Here is a 15,879-nt window from a genome sequence, read left to right on the forward strand (position 1 = left end):
CTGATGATAGACTGTCATTCGTGATTAGTAATAAAAGCCACACAGAATGGACAGAGTCTGAATAGCTCTACTAAGAGCTCGATTTTCTTTGGGCTTTCCTGCTGAGAAAAGCAACTTGAACCAGCCTAAGGTGGTTTGTTGGACTTGCAACCTGTAAAAACAGCTGTTTTAGATGGTGTAGTTGGTCTTGCAGCCTGTCCACCCTTGTTTGTGCTGTTTTTATTTTTTTTATTTATTTTTTTCAGCAGGGCCATTATCATTTCCTTTCATGCTCATGTAAATACAACTGCTTTCCAACTGTGGGAACTTTTGGCCCTGTTGACTTACAGTATAAACTCCTCTAAAACAAAACTAAATAAAAACACAATAGAAAAGTCACTTAAAACACACTTTTTAAGTTTTCCATCAGTATATACAGTATCTGCAAGAGAAGAATTATGTTTTTTTTTTGTTTTGTCAAACAAATGTTATTTCTATCACAACTTTTGTTTGACGAACATTTCATGCTGGAAATCAATTTTTAAACTTGTTTTTAAACACATGTTTTTTTTTCCATGGTAGAAATGATGCCACAACTGGCAGTTACAATTTATGTAAAATTAATATTTTTGCCAAAAATAAAATTGTTTATAAAGAGATTTCAAACTGTGCAGACAAATCCAACCAGCTGACAAGTTCTCAAAACCCCTCTAGAATTAAATATATATACAAATAGTTGGGATGGGACAATATTTGGTCGAGATGCAACTATTTGAAAATCTGGAATCTGAGGGTGCAAAAAAATCGAAATATTGAGAAAATTGCTTTTAAAGATGTCCAAATTAAGTTCCTAGCAATGCATAATACTAATGATAAAACATTTTTGATATATTTACGGTAGGAAATTTACTAAATATCTTCATGGAACATGATCTTTACTTAATATCCTAATGATTTTTGGCATAAAAGACAAATTAATAATTTTTACCCACAGAGTGTATTTTTGAAAAAAATCATGGTCATGGTGAAAAACACAGCAAAACTGATAGTTATAATTTTAATTTGCGTAATATTGATGGTATTTTTACTAAATAAGCACTGACATTTTGAAAGTTTCAAAGTTTAAAAGGATTTTAAAATGTTAAGAATTAAAAAAATTTAAGATTGAAAGTGGTTCTGCAACATGAGTAAAACAACCAAATCTATGAAAGAGAGACTAAATGAAAGCATAGTAAATTAAAGCATAGTAAAACCTTTACAAAATTCTTATAAAAGTAAATTAATTAAAAAGTAAGTTTTTTTCTTGTATTTTTAAAAATATGTACAAATATTTACATAGAATAGTTTGTTTTATTACAAAATTCACATGCTTTAAGTCTAGTGTGATGCAAAGGGTCTCTGGGGTGTGCAAAGGATTTAACCAACAAACAAGTGTTTCAGCACTAGTTTTGAAACAAGTGAGCAGCCTTTTTGATTGGCTCTCTTGACGTGTTTGTATTCCTAATGAGCACCGCAAAAATACCAAAGACCCCGAGGCATTTTGTTCTATGAAAGGACCACAAGAAGGTCAAACATTGACAGACGGCCCTGATACTGTATGATACAGACTGACATTATATACAAAGCCGAAGAGTCAAAGCACCACCTTTCATCTCTGAATACAGCTCATGGTTAAAATAAACTTCTCTCCACATAATGGTTTGGTTTGTTTGCATCTTCATAAATAAAACTCAATTTAATTGAGTGTCTCAGAATCACAGCATGCCTTACTGTATAGAAATATATCTAATGTATTGACTACGCATCTCTAAAAAAACCCAAATCATTAAAAATGACATGCGTCAATGTTTTCTAACTGGTTAATGCATGCAGGCATGCTGGCTGTCATTTGTTGCTAAGACAAAACACAAAAATAGAGAATACAACCGTGATTCATTTTACGTCATAAATTACAGAATATTCTCAAACTCTATATTTATTAACAATAAATCAGCCTACATTGTTTGTCCTTGTCCTTGTGTCCCTTCGAGCCTTAGCACAGTTGAATCATGGCATGTCCTGTACTTGAACACATACACAGCTTCAAGGCCTTCCAAAATTAAAGCACAGATTTCTTGATAAACGGTTTTGCTTTTTTTAATGCTCCAGGTTTAAAACCAAGAAAATAGTTTTGACTCCAGCCAGTTTCCAGTTAAAATTAAATTCTATATGCTAAGGCATTTCGGAGGGTTTAAAAGCAGAAATGCGGCGCTGTTTTCTCAATTACTTTTTAACTTAAACTTCCTTAAAATAAGCTTACTATTTCTGCTTTGAAACTCTCTGTAATGACTTGCCGCATAGACTCCCATAATTTAACTGCATGGCTGTAAATGCAGTTTTTCTTTGTTTTTACAAAACCGGCAGGTGAGATGAAATTAGTTTCTGTGGCAGTCAAGAGTATGTCAAAAATGCCGCTGATAGCCCTTAACCTGCTTTTAACCCGGAACATTCATTTAATCACTCCCAAGCCTGAATCATTTGCCCCAAGTTAGATGTCAGGTGGGTTTGTCTGGGATCGGATAAACATTGCCCCTGGTTACTTTTTGTGCATTTGACTAAATTGAAACAGTAATTACCGTCACTTAGAGGAAATAAAGAAAGATTATTTTGATCTAAACTGGCCATGAACAGCAGAACAACTCAATAATAATTTAATGTTTAGAGATCACACTATCTGAAAGATACAATTAACTCACTTTAATTACTGTTCTTGTCAAATTGAGGGACTCAAAACAGGTTGTATCAAACTGACTGGAAAAGAAAAATGTAGGTTATAATTTTTTTTTTTCATTAATGAAGGAATCCAAGCACAGTTCTGGTGTGATATAAACTCATGAGCATGAGAAAAACAGATCCAGAACACTGAGTATGGAAGAGCGCAGCAAAAGATCATTTGGTAAATCAGTAGTTGCATAATAAAAAATAAAACAGAAATGATATCAATAAATATCTACAAAACAAGAACAATTAATTTAAGACTGCATAAGATAAAGATTTAAAAAAAAAAATTCTTATCCCACTACCAAATAAATGTATTTTTATTCACACATAAGCCTAACAAAAATGGCAAGGTTTATTAATAAAGAGAGAAATTGACAACAGGTTAAAAAAGACACATAATTAAAAAAAAATATATATATTTTTTTTTTCAATGCTTTGCAATTAATTCACCAGAGAAAACAGGTAACCAGAAGTCAACCAGTAAGCAAACAGGGTAACTAATATGGTTAACATATGAGAAGAAGGTTAAAGGTCAGACGGTTTACCCTGAGACCCGACTGTGTGTGTCTGCCGTGAGTGTGAACTGACAAGTTAAGGAGCTGCATGTAAACACTCGCTCTTCCTCTGTTTAATATTTATATTTATATACTGTAAATTTATATTCATACACTGCCATTGCCCCTGGTGAGATCTGACACCCCTGGGCTTCATGAGAATTATTGCAGACCTTTTGCAAAAGCACTGTTCATAATTACCATCTGTCAGGCTCGAGTCTGAGGAGTGATGCAGGATATGTGTGTGAGTGTGTGTGCAGCTTTTTAACATGCTGAGCAGACAGCTAGCTTTGACTGAGGGAAGCCAATCTGTAGGATGCAAGCGTGTCCTTCCCTCTCTGTTCTCAGGAGGACAGCACTGAATAAATGCTTCATCTCACCTTACTGATGAACAGACAGCACATGTGTCAAAACAGCCTTCAAGGTCACTGACAATGGTGCATGTGTTTCCACTGACCTCACAAGATATCTACTCAGATATCTATGTCTATGTTCAGAGTGTGATACTAGCTTACTACTTAGTGCAGTATACACTGTATCGGTCCGTGTAACCCTTAGCAGTTTTTTGTTAAATTTGCACCATCTAAATTAACCAGATAAAAAAACTTTCATTTTCCGTTTTATTTTTATATCTCACAAACTAATAATTGTCTCTACATTTAATTTTCGATTCTACAAGATTAGGTTGTTGCATCCGAATAAGATTTTTTTTTTAACAAATCCAAAACATGACTCAATATTCTGATTAGTAATTTTTTGTGCTTGCGGTTGGTCTGTCCCATTACCGCCGGGGGAGGAGACGGGGTGGCTGGATTAGCCTACAGCCAGCAGCGGACCCAGCGCTGCCGCATTGTGTGTAAGAATATGATTAATTTGATCATGCAATAATTTATTGGCTACATCAGAACTCATTAACGTTGACTGCGTTAACAGACACAGATTGTCTGTATGATAGCGTGGTAAACTTAGAATTAGGTTTGATTTTCGCTGGACATTGCCACTGTTCAAAGATATCCATAACACAATTGGTTTTAACAATTTGCAACCACTTAATATAGACATGAAAAAATATATATTTCAAAACCGCCTACATGTATTGTAGCAGCAAATTTAAACCAGAGAAAGCTTTGTACAGTGTTACAGTGTACAGAATTTTTTTTAAATGCTCCAAAGGTAATAATACATTCCTAGTTACAAGACTTACTATTGGTGAAATTTTGCCAAACCCTGGGTGCCCAACCCTGCTCCTGGCGATCGACTGTCCTGCAAAGTTTGGCTCAAACCCTAATCAAACACACCTGCCTTTAATTTTTAAGTGAGCCTGTAGCCCTTAATTAGTTGCTTCAGGTGTGTTTGATTAGGATTGGAGCTAAACTTTGCAGGACAGTAGATCGCCAGGAGCAGGGTTGGGCACCCCTGCTGTACAGTATTAAGAAAAAAAAAGTACAGTAATGTACTAAACTTTTTACTTACAAGTTCCAAAGGTTGTTCTACTACAGTTGAGAGTTTGTCAATATCTCCCTTACTGTATGTCATTGGTCTCAAACTCAATTCCTGGAGGGCCACAGCTCTGCACAGCTAAGCTCTAACTCTTATCAAGCATACCTGACCCAGCTAATCAAGGTCTTCAGGATCACTAGAAACTTCCAAGCAGGTGTGATTTGGAGATGGTTGGCGCTAAACTGTGCAGAGCTGTGGCCCTCCAGGAATTGAGTTTGAGACCAATGCTGTGTGTACAATATACAAATATTTTCATGAAATATTTGCTGTAATTCACCAGAAGGGTTTCATTCACCAAATGTTGAAGTGAATTTCTAATTACAATACTTACTACAGATGACATTTTGCCAAAAGCTCCTTTACTGTGTGTACATTACAAAGATTTTTAGAAGAAAAATTTTAGAAGTTTGGTGAATTACTGTACTTTTTTCTAAAAAAATATTTGTCTACTGTACATACAGTGAAGGAGGAACTGGCAAAAAAAATCACCTGTAGTAAATGTTGTAACTAGGAACGTATTACAAAACTTGGAACATTAAAAAAAAAAAACACTGAGAATTGCATTTTTCTTTTTCAGAAAATGTGTATTCTGTGTTTGTACAGTAAGGGATATATTTACAACATCTCACCTGTAGTAAGTCTGGGAAAAAAAAAGAAAATTAAATATAAAAAAACAAAAAATAAATTACAATTATATTTAACATTAAAAATAAAAATAATAATTCACTAGAAAAGCTGTAACCTTTAGAACTACCGTATTTTTCGGACTATAAGTCGCATCAGTCCACAAATACGTCATGAGGAAAAAACATATATAAGTCACACTGGACTATAAGTCGCATTTATTTAGAACCAAGAACCAAGAGAGAACATTACCGTCTACAACCGCGAGAGGGCGCTCTATGCTGGTCAGTGTAGACTACAGGAGCACTGAGCAGCATCTCTGGCAGCATAGAGTGCCCTCTCGCAGCTGTAGACGGTAATGTTTTCTCTTGGTTCATTTCTCTCTGTTCATGTCAAATTAATTTTGATAAATAAGTCGCACCTGACTATAGGTCACAGGAACAGCAAAACTATGAAAAAAGTGCGACTTATAGTCCGGAAAATACGGTACTAACTTTCTCCCCATTTACCGAAACTTACCGTATTTTCTGGACTATAAGTCGCACTGGTTCTTGGGTCTAAATAAATGCGACTTATAGTCCGGTGCGACTTATAAATGTTTTTCCCCTCATCATGACGTATTTTTGGACTGATGCGACTTATACTCAAATACGGTAAATGCCAAAAATAAAAATAGTCCAAAACTGATAACTGCTGTGACATCTGAGCGAAAGACTCATGGTGACCACAAGGGGATGCCAGGGAGCATCCTTCAAAACCTTGAAACATGTGTTACAAACCATAGACTGTATAAAAACATTGACGTTGTGTCTGTAACGTCACCGATAGGTTTCCAAAGAGCATTTTTGAAGCCAAAAGCTGCAATCGCCATCTTGGCAGTGCGTCACTCCCGGATAATTCGAAAATGGGCAAAAAGGTGGTAGGTGGTTGCTGAAACCATGCCCACCTAGCTCGACGACCATGACAGGAGCAGCAATCCACCTGTCACTCTAGTGGCCACACCCTTAATTATGTAGAACTTTATTTAACGGATGTGTTATAAAAAACTCACCTCCCTCACAGTTGTCAGGAGGGGCAAAATTAGCTATATAGACCAAAATAATTTTTTGAACCAGGATGTAAAGGTTTTTTTTTTTTTCTGCTGTAAAGTTTGGCATTTAAACATGTGGAGTCTATGGGATTGACTCCTTTTTGCAGACAGCCTCTAGTGGCCAGTTGATGAATTACAGTTTAAGTCACATATGTATGGGCATCACAAGAAAGAGCGGGAGGTTGCCGCTTGGTACAAACCTATGTTCTTTTAGATTTCAACACATAAAGGGCACATTAAAGCACAGGGCCATTGGTAATAAACAACATTCAACTTACAAAAAAAGTAAAACAGTACGAAAGTAAAAAATAAAAAAATAAATGTCAATAAAAAAATACATCTAGTTGTCTACTTAAAACTGGCATTAAAGTCACCAAACAGAACTACAAAAATATAGAATTTTTTTTTAAAATCCTGAACACTTTCCTGCCTACCATTGGTCAACAAAAAAAGCGTCACTCCAATGCCATTGGTTGAGCTAATGTTGCTTGGCCAGGCTTAAACATTGCGGTGTATGTTTTAAAATTGCCACAATGTTTACACTTCCCAACCTACGAATGGTTTCCTCTTTATATATATATATATATATATATATATATATATATATATATATATATATATATGTATATATATATTATATATATAAATGCGCAAAATGTTTAAAACTTCAAAAAACTGAGCAATCTTACCTTGATAGCTTCAGCATCACATGTTCCAGGTGGACCCTGTGTTAAAGAAATAATTCTCAATAGGAGTAAATCAAATCACTTACACTTGCATTTGGAAGCTCATTTTAAAATGTATTGGACAAGGAAGCTTATATAATTAAAATCTAAAACCTGATTTTGTAAAAGGCAAAATAAAATGTAAATTCAGCTTCAACTGCCTGACCCTGCAACCAGAAAAGCATTCGCTGCTTATTAGCCTCTGTCGCCAACACCTGCAAACATCCTTGACAAAGGTCACTAGACACATCAGCTCAACTAAATATCCAGACAGATAAGGGCTCCTGGACCGCACATGGCGTTCCTCGACACCTCGAGGCTGGGGGAGGATGTCTGTGCCACCCGGGGCCCTCCTCCTCCCCACCATTGACGACAGGCCACTCGTAAATGCCAGCTCCCAAGGACAGAAGCAAGGTTGGCACATTCCACGGAAATTATTTGGACACTGCCATTTAAAAATGTCACTCTTCGAAACCACTTCCCTCCCGACTCTTGTGACTTTGTGTTCACTATTTCATGACTTTCCTGTAATGGAAAGTGACAGAAATGTACAGCAGCATGTGTGAAACTAAAGTGCCAGTCAATGTTAGTATGCAGAGCAGACCAGGCAACATTTGCAGTTCATTTTGCCACTTTGTGGATCATTAAAGAAACAGTTGAACCAAAAATGAAAACTTAGACATCATTTACTTTCTTAGGAAATTCGATTACAATGAATGGGGTGTTCAAAAGGTTGCAAAGATATCATAAATGTTATAAATGTGGTCCATATGACCCATACTTCCATCTTCTGAAGTAATATGTTGTGTGTAATATATATATTATTGTGTGTAATATATATTGTGTGAAAAACAGCCCCTTATTCTTATCTGGCACTGAATGTCTGTAAAGATGCTTGAAAGCTGAATCAAATTTCATAACTCTGTTACAGTTACTGAACTGAATCTGAACCAACACTGTACTGACTTTTTAGAGCTGCTCTAGAGCAGAATTTGAATTTGTCTCATATTTGATAATATTTGTGTCATAAATTCTGTTGCTTTCCTGTTTATAACTGATAACATGCTTTTGAACATTCTGTATTGTTTACACATTATATAAATTAAGGTTACTTTACTTATCTTTTCAATGAATCAGTTGATTTAATGTACAAAACAACTCTAAATGATTCGTTCAAAAATTACTTACTACTACGTTGACGCATTGCTGTCACACACATTTTAACCACTCAATTATGTTGTAATAACGAGATGTTATGTCATTAAAATGCCATCTTTCCTCGTTAAAACAACATAATTATCTAGTTAAAATGACATCTTTTCTCGTAGTAGATATTTTGTCGTTAAAACTACATCTTTTCTCGTTAAAACGACATAATTATCTTGTTAAAACGTAATCTTTTCTCATTAGAACGACATGATTATCATGTTAAAACAACATATTTTTTCTCGTAATAACGACATATTTCATAAAAATAGTGTCGTTTACCGTTATAGAAGATGGTTAAATTATGTGAGCAAGCTAAGCAATTGTCAGCACTGAGTTCGCCACAGTCCTGTGATAAATGATAAGTGGATAATAGAAATACACTTTTTAAAATGTATTTTAATGTTATTGTTTTTATAGTAATGGCATGTTTAAGATTAATCTCCAATCTGTCTACAATATAATGATATCCAATAATTCCACTCAGACCCAGAAGATGAATGGTTTAAGATGATCAGATCAAACCAGTTATTTTTTAATAATCAAATCTGGTCTTGGAATGTCTTTATTTGAATGACTTGTTTGATTTAACAATAAAGTATACTAACATTTCTGGGCTGCGTTTCCCAAAAGCATTGTAAGAGTTGATCGTAGAACCATTGTCATTCCTATTATTATTTTTTCATTTTGTTTCAGAAATGTAAAAAGGAAACTAAGGTAGATTTTTTTATTGTTGTTTGTGGGTAAAAAAGTAACATTTTGTTGGTTAAAAAATGAGATTATGCTTTAATATTTGTTTCACATGCGCAGGTGGCCTTGATACGTTTTTTCTGATTATATGAATTAATTATCTGGGCTACTTGACAGAAATGACATTTTTAGCTGAATGAAGCCACGAGTTCCAAAGCTTTATTCTACTGGAGTACGTTCCAGGCTCTACTGTATGAATAGGCTTGCACAATATAGATAATGAGCTCAGATGGCAAATACTTTACATCTCATTGCATTTATATGAATTAAATAAACACAACATATTTGTTTTTGATTGTTTCATTTAGAAGTACACCTTTCGAGCTTTCTATAGTCATAGTAACTAACTTTTCAGTCAATTTTTGAGGCGCGTTTGAGAAAGAAGTTCACAAGATGGCAAAAGCGCACCCTCTTATTTTAGAAAAGCAATTTGTAACCTTTTGTGGGTGTAAACAAAATAAAGCGGACATTAACGTTTCTTTCCACTGATATCACAATGCAAGATATTGCGTCAGCGCTGCCGACCCGAGAAGTACAGTTTTACACTATGTTGGATATATATTTGCAAGATATGTAGCCTAGGCAACAGCCAAACAGTTTGAATAAACATTATTGTGACTAATGAGCAGAGCAGTACATCAGATGAACTCTTATTCTCTACTGTGTACTTCTTATTCTCCACAGTACTGTGGCGACAGCAGCGTGAACAATTGCTTAGCTTGCTCACATAATGTAACCATCTTCTATTATGGGAAACAACATATAATTTTTATGACGTAATATGTTATAATAAAATGTTATAACATAATATGTTAAAAAATGTAATTTTAATAAGATAAATACATTGGTTTAACAACAAAAGATGTCGTTTTAATAAGAAAACTTCTTGTTAATATGTGAAAAGACGTCATTTTAACGAGAAAAAAGATAATAACATTTTGTTATTATGAAAAAATAAGATCTCATTATTACAACATAATTGAGTGGGAAAAAATAATATGTGTGTGGCAGCAATGCACCACCATATATTAAAGTAGTTAACACAATCACAGGTAAAGTTTAGTAGTGAAAAACTACTTCAATGTCAGTCTGTTGCTTACACAAAGCTATCATATTACTGCTCAAACTCCTATTTATAATAATTGCATAGAAAAAAGTAACCAACACAATCTTGAACCAAAAAATGTAAAACTGTTTTTGAACAAAAAAGAGAGCAAGTAATGTCCTTCTTTTTTCATTCAATTTAGTGATGTATTAATCACTCATTTCCCACTTAAAAGAGATTCAGTAAAGCTGCCAATGTTTATCCAGCTCTATGTGGGTACAACCAAGCCAAAGGAAATGTAAACATGCCAGAAATTTCTGATGCAACAAACATTTCAAAGCCTGAAGTGTGCGTGATTTTTACTTCACACATTTCCATACTGATGCCAAGGCTGTGATGAGATGACTATTAATCAAGCAGTAAACTAGGGCCCCTTTGAGTGTCTCATCAGGATCTTCAATAACACTTATGCATGTGACTGCTCTTAATATGGCCCTCTGGGCTGCTTGAACTCGTAATTTGAAACATTGATCCACACAGCGCATGTGATTGAGATTTCACTTAAGCCAATGCAAAAACCAAGAAAACTCATCTGGAGCGGGGATGAATAAAGCAGTAGGTCTCTGTCCATTATGCACAATGATACATTTTGTTTGCTTTTGATGCACATTAGTGACAACAAAAATGCTTTCTAAATCTGAAATGACTATGAATTGCATGGGGACGAAATTAGGTAGAAGTGATTTAAATGAAATTGTACAAATGAGTTGCAGCTCAAAAATTATATTCAAATATATACATTTATTTTTCATAAATATAATAGATATTTATTTTCTAATTCAAAATAAAAAACTTGTTTCATTTAATTAAAATGAACTGTTTTACACAGTATTTTGGGAACAAATACTTTTCTAAAGTTGATATACTTTTGTCCATGTAAGCATTACATTTACAGCTTTAGAAGCTTTTGCAGAAAGCTGGAGCATGGATTCAAATTAGGTAAAACTGAACATCTACACTCGCTAGTAGTTTAAATATCTCACTAAAATAAATGTGTAATAGACAAATACTTAGGGTTTAAAACTTTGTGAATGGCAGGCGTAGAGATTCCTGCAAAGCTTTGTGGGCACAGATGCTACAGTATGTGGCCTGAGAATGTCTGATCATATTAATATGCCAAATATATGATATAGCAGATTTGACATCAACAGGTATAAAACAAAGTTTTATTTAATTTATTTTATAATGCACTTTTTCACTAATTAAATAAAATGGTAACACTTTACATTAAGGTTACCTTTGTAAAGGGATTTTAAAAGTGTTCATTATAGACTAATAACTCATTTACAAATGCAATATAACTCATTGCTAAGCCGTTATAAAGGCATTGATAAAAAACAACAACTTGATTTTAAGGCAATACCTGCAAAAAAGTTAGACATTTTTAAAGGGGTCATATGATGTTGCTAAAATAAAAAAGAACATTATTTTGTGTATTTGGTGTAACCTTTCAAGATGCACGTGTATTTTTGTCTGAACCTTAACGCAATTGCACGCAGCAGTGCAAAGTAGATTCTGTGCTTACTTGTTCTAATATTTTATGTTTTTTAAAATGTTGTAGATTTAAGTAGCAAATGAGAATCACTTACATTAATGTATATATTTTAAGACAAAGGTCTTCTTTATAATATTCAGTTTTTGTTTAAGATAATTAAAGCAACAGTTTTTAAATAATGAAAGAAAATGTAAAAGTATGGTATTTTGGGGTAAAAAGCATCCCTGCTGTTGGGGCTAATGGCGCACTTCATAATAAATAGAAGGCTGACTTTTCCATTTGGTGACATGACATTAGATTCAGATGGTGAATATCATATATTATGTTTGGTGTCCATATTAGAGATAATCACCATGTTTAGAATGAAACCATCAGATTTAAAAACATGATATTAATCATATCATATAATAAAATAGCATCTGTTATTACTACTGCAAATATTATATATATATATATATATATATATATATATATATATATATATATATATATATATATATATATATATATATATATATATTCAATTATTATTGGATCTCCTTCAATACTTTCAGAATCTTTACTTATTAAAACAATTTTATTTCTGTATTTTAAAATATATATTTTTACATTAACATTTTAATGACAGTATATTTATTGAAAAAAAATATATTTTTTTTTTTCAAAATAAGCAGAAAATAGTACAAAGTGATTGTTTTGAACAAGTATTAACTTAGACATTATAAAAAAAAATTTTTTAGCTGAAGTATCAATACCGTGGGCCTTTTGCCCCGTTTGTGGGGTAAAAAGCCCCTCTTGTCACCTCATATATTTATGAGATTTTAAAACAAAATAAACAACTTGAATAATTATAAATTATTCAAGTTTTCTGCATTTATACATTTAAGGTGCAGTGAATGGCAAATTTTTTCTTAAGGTGGGCCTTTAGCCCCATGTATAGGGCTGGGTACCGAACTTCGATGACTTTATGGTATCGAACGAAAAACTTCGATACTATGAGTATCGAAAAATTATTTATCTTTCGGTGCCAAATTTCGGTTCCAAAAGCCAAGCGGCGGTTTATTTTTTATTTTTTTTCCAAGCAGCTGTGTCTGTGTGAGCTCGTAGCATACGTGCATGTAAGGACCTAAATCCGCCGTGATTGGCTGACCACCACCATGTGACGGGGAGGAATTCTGAAGATACTCGCAGTCACACAACACAAGTGTAGTTGTTTTTTCTCAAAACGTTTCCGTTTTACAATGCCAAAGAGGTCTAAAGAGTATTGCAACCAAAGCTGGTGTTACGGTTTAACTGGTTACCGTCCGTGTTATCTGGTGACCAACTTCCTAGTTTATGTCTCCGCTGCAGATGACGACAGCAGCAGATTCGGCGATTCTGAAAGCACAAACTGACATGATATTAAGTGTCTAATAAACGCAGATATGTTCATTGCATGACTCTGATATTCTTGTAAAGATTACAAGTTATTAGTATGATCGCCCGTTTCGCGGCTGAAGTAGGATAAAAAAAAAAATACAAATGAAGTATGTCTGTGTTGGTGCGGGTTTCGAACACGAGCTAAAAGACGACGCACCGCGAGACAACAGTCATGAACCACCGAGCTACCAATCTACACCGAATCAGCTCCAGGTCTCTGGATTCAAGACAAGACTCGGCTGCTGAATCAAGGAAATGTGACGTGTTAACTTGTGACCTGTGTTTACCTATTATGAAAATAAACCATAGCAGAACAATGACTACATTTTATGGTTCATGATGTTAAAGAACATTTCTTGACTTCTCAGACAACTGTACATTTGTGGCAACTGTGGGTTAATTATAAACTAAAGAAAATGTACCATGTTTTTACTATGGAAATATGAGTTAACGATAGCGTTTATAATTAACCCACAGTAGCCACAAATGTACAGTTGTCTGAGAAGTCATGAAATGTTTTGCACTAAAAATGTTTTTTTTTTTTACATTCCTTTGCATTTTAGTTGTTTCAATATTAGCCTGTACACAATATCATTTGTTTATTTATTTATTTATAATATGTTCATGTTGTGGCAAAAACTGAGGTATCGAAATTGGCACCAGATCGAAAGATTTTGAACAATACCCAGCCCTACCCATGTACCCTAATAATAAAGCTTGATTGCACAGAACAAATTGTGAATGAAGTTTAATGTCTTCTCTTGTTGCATTGCTAAGCTCATGATTGGCTGCAGGCCTTCCAGTGTTTTTAACTTTTGGTCTCCCTCAATACTGAATATGTGGTCACTTTTTTGTCTTGTCGGTGTAAAGCTCTACAAACCATAAACTATAATTCTTACCGGTGGTCCTGGAGCCCCTCGTTCTCCTGTTTTCCCCCGTCGACCCTGCGACACAGAAAATAAGAAAGTAAAAAAAGACCATTTTCAACCACAGGTTCATGTTTGTCAATGCTGGGGGTAATTAGAAGACGACAGCTCCTCTTGTTGTAGTGACTAATTTGCTTTTAATTAACAGAAAGAAAACAGCTTAATTGCAGAGCTCTGCGTGGTGCATCCCTTTCTCTCTACCACACAGGTCTATCACCTGCCTTCCAGCTGTGACAAACCACAGCCACATCAATCAAAAACAGACCCTCTGTGACAAACAGAACAGGCCCCTGAGCACGACCCCAACTGCTCGTCTGGACATAATGGACTATAAACAAATATAATAAGCACCTTCAATTCATATGTTCGAAACACATGAAAAGGTAAAGTGCACGAAGTGAGCTTAATGAAAGCCGTCAATACTGCCAGTCACCTTTTAAATTTTTCGGCACGGCGTGATGACACATGTATTGGAAAAACTGACATAAAGACAGCCGGTGTGGCAACCTCGTGGAAATTAGTTTCCACATTGTCCCTTGATGAATAAGCCGGACGTTTCTTTGACGGCTGCATCTACTTTGCTAAATCAATTTTAAGGATATGTTTTATATAAAAGCGCATGGTGCAATTTCAGCAATATGTACACCATTATTAAGAATTCAGCAGGGGGAGGTGGAGGACCAGACTGATTTTTGTCTTTTTTGTCTATGTGGAAAGTGTTTGCAAGATCGCTGTTCATGGTTGGATGAAAGATGAAGTGGAACGTGCACACAAGGGCCAGTGTCTTGTCTGTATCCTCAGAACTGTTCATTTACATAGTCTTTGATTTGATCATGTCGAGCTCGCAGGGTTTATCATTTTCATTACCTGCAACATAAAGAACTCCCGATGAATGAACCGCTTTCATCATCAGGCCCTGTTTGAATGTATGTGTGTATGTGTTTGCTGCCAATTTCAGAGCAATAAGGGAACATTAACCTTAATGATGGCACAATGTGGCAGGGGGGGCGTGGTTTAGTGAAGTCTGCAGCGGGAGAGAGAATCAGGAGAGAGCGGTAAGTGAGTGGTTTGGGCAAAAATTATCATCACCTGTTTCTTGTTCCAGTAATTGGCATGGAGAGAGTATAAAACGCCAGGAGAGATGGAAGCAAGCGAGAGAGAGACGGACTGCTGACCCGAGCCGGAAACAGAAACCGGAAGGAGTGAACCGAAAGTGTTGTGCGAACGTGTCAGAGTAAAAGTCACCATTGGGTGTTTGTGAACTTTTAGTTATTTTCGTTTAATAAATTCGTCAGCAGTCCAGCCGACCCCTTTGTCCTCTTCCTTTCCCCCCACGAACATACTACACACAATAACTAGAAGGAATCTCAGCAGATCCTTGAGTAGGACACTGACTGAAATTCCCTGTACAGATTTTATTTTCTCTTTATGTCCTCGGGCAAGATTTACAAAACACTCTCAAGAATAAAATTCTTCTTAACTGCTATTCTTAATTCCAGAAAAAAAAATATATATATATATTTCTTAAGACTGTTATTTTTCCTTAAGATTGCAAATCCTTAAAAAGAATCGTCCTAAAAATCATTGTAAATAGCCTTTATGGTTAGGATTACCATCAATTTGTCTAAAATCCCCAAAAAGGTAATATGATTATTTCATATATTAGGTCGTTTTAAATATTAAGTAGCCTATTACAATGAAACACTAGTTATATATAATACATATTACTTATGACTATTACAGTAA

General features: G+C 34.8%; 1 protein-coding gene across 1 annotated transcript in view; it reads right to left on the minus strand.

Annotated features, from left to right (window-relative positions):
• The window catches only part of LOC132110288 (collagen alpha-1(XIX) chain-like), a 112,510-nt gene that overhangs the window by 5,058 nt on the left and 91,573 nt on the right, over positions 1-15,879 (minus strand). The window contains exons 15-16 of the mRNA XM_059516859.1: positions 14,107-14,151; positions 7,197-7,232 (exon numbers count right to left, since the gene is read on the minus strand). Of these exons, the coding sequence (XP_059372842.1) occupies positions 7,197-7,232; positions 14,107-14,151 (81 nt within the window). The remainder of the gene's footprint in view (positions 1-7,196; positions 7,233-14,106; positions 14,152-15,879) is intronic.

The sequence above is a fragment of the Carassius carassius genome, chromosome 30 (assembly GCF_963082965.1).
Source record: "Carassius carassius chromosome 30, fCarCar2.1, whole genome shotgun sequence".
Classification (NCBI taxonomy): Eukaryota; Metazoa; Chordata; class Actinopteri; order Cypriniformes; family Cyprinidae; genus Carassius; species Carassius carassius.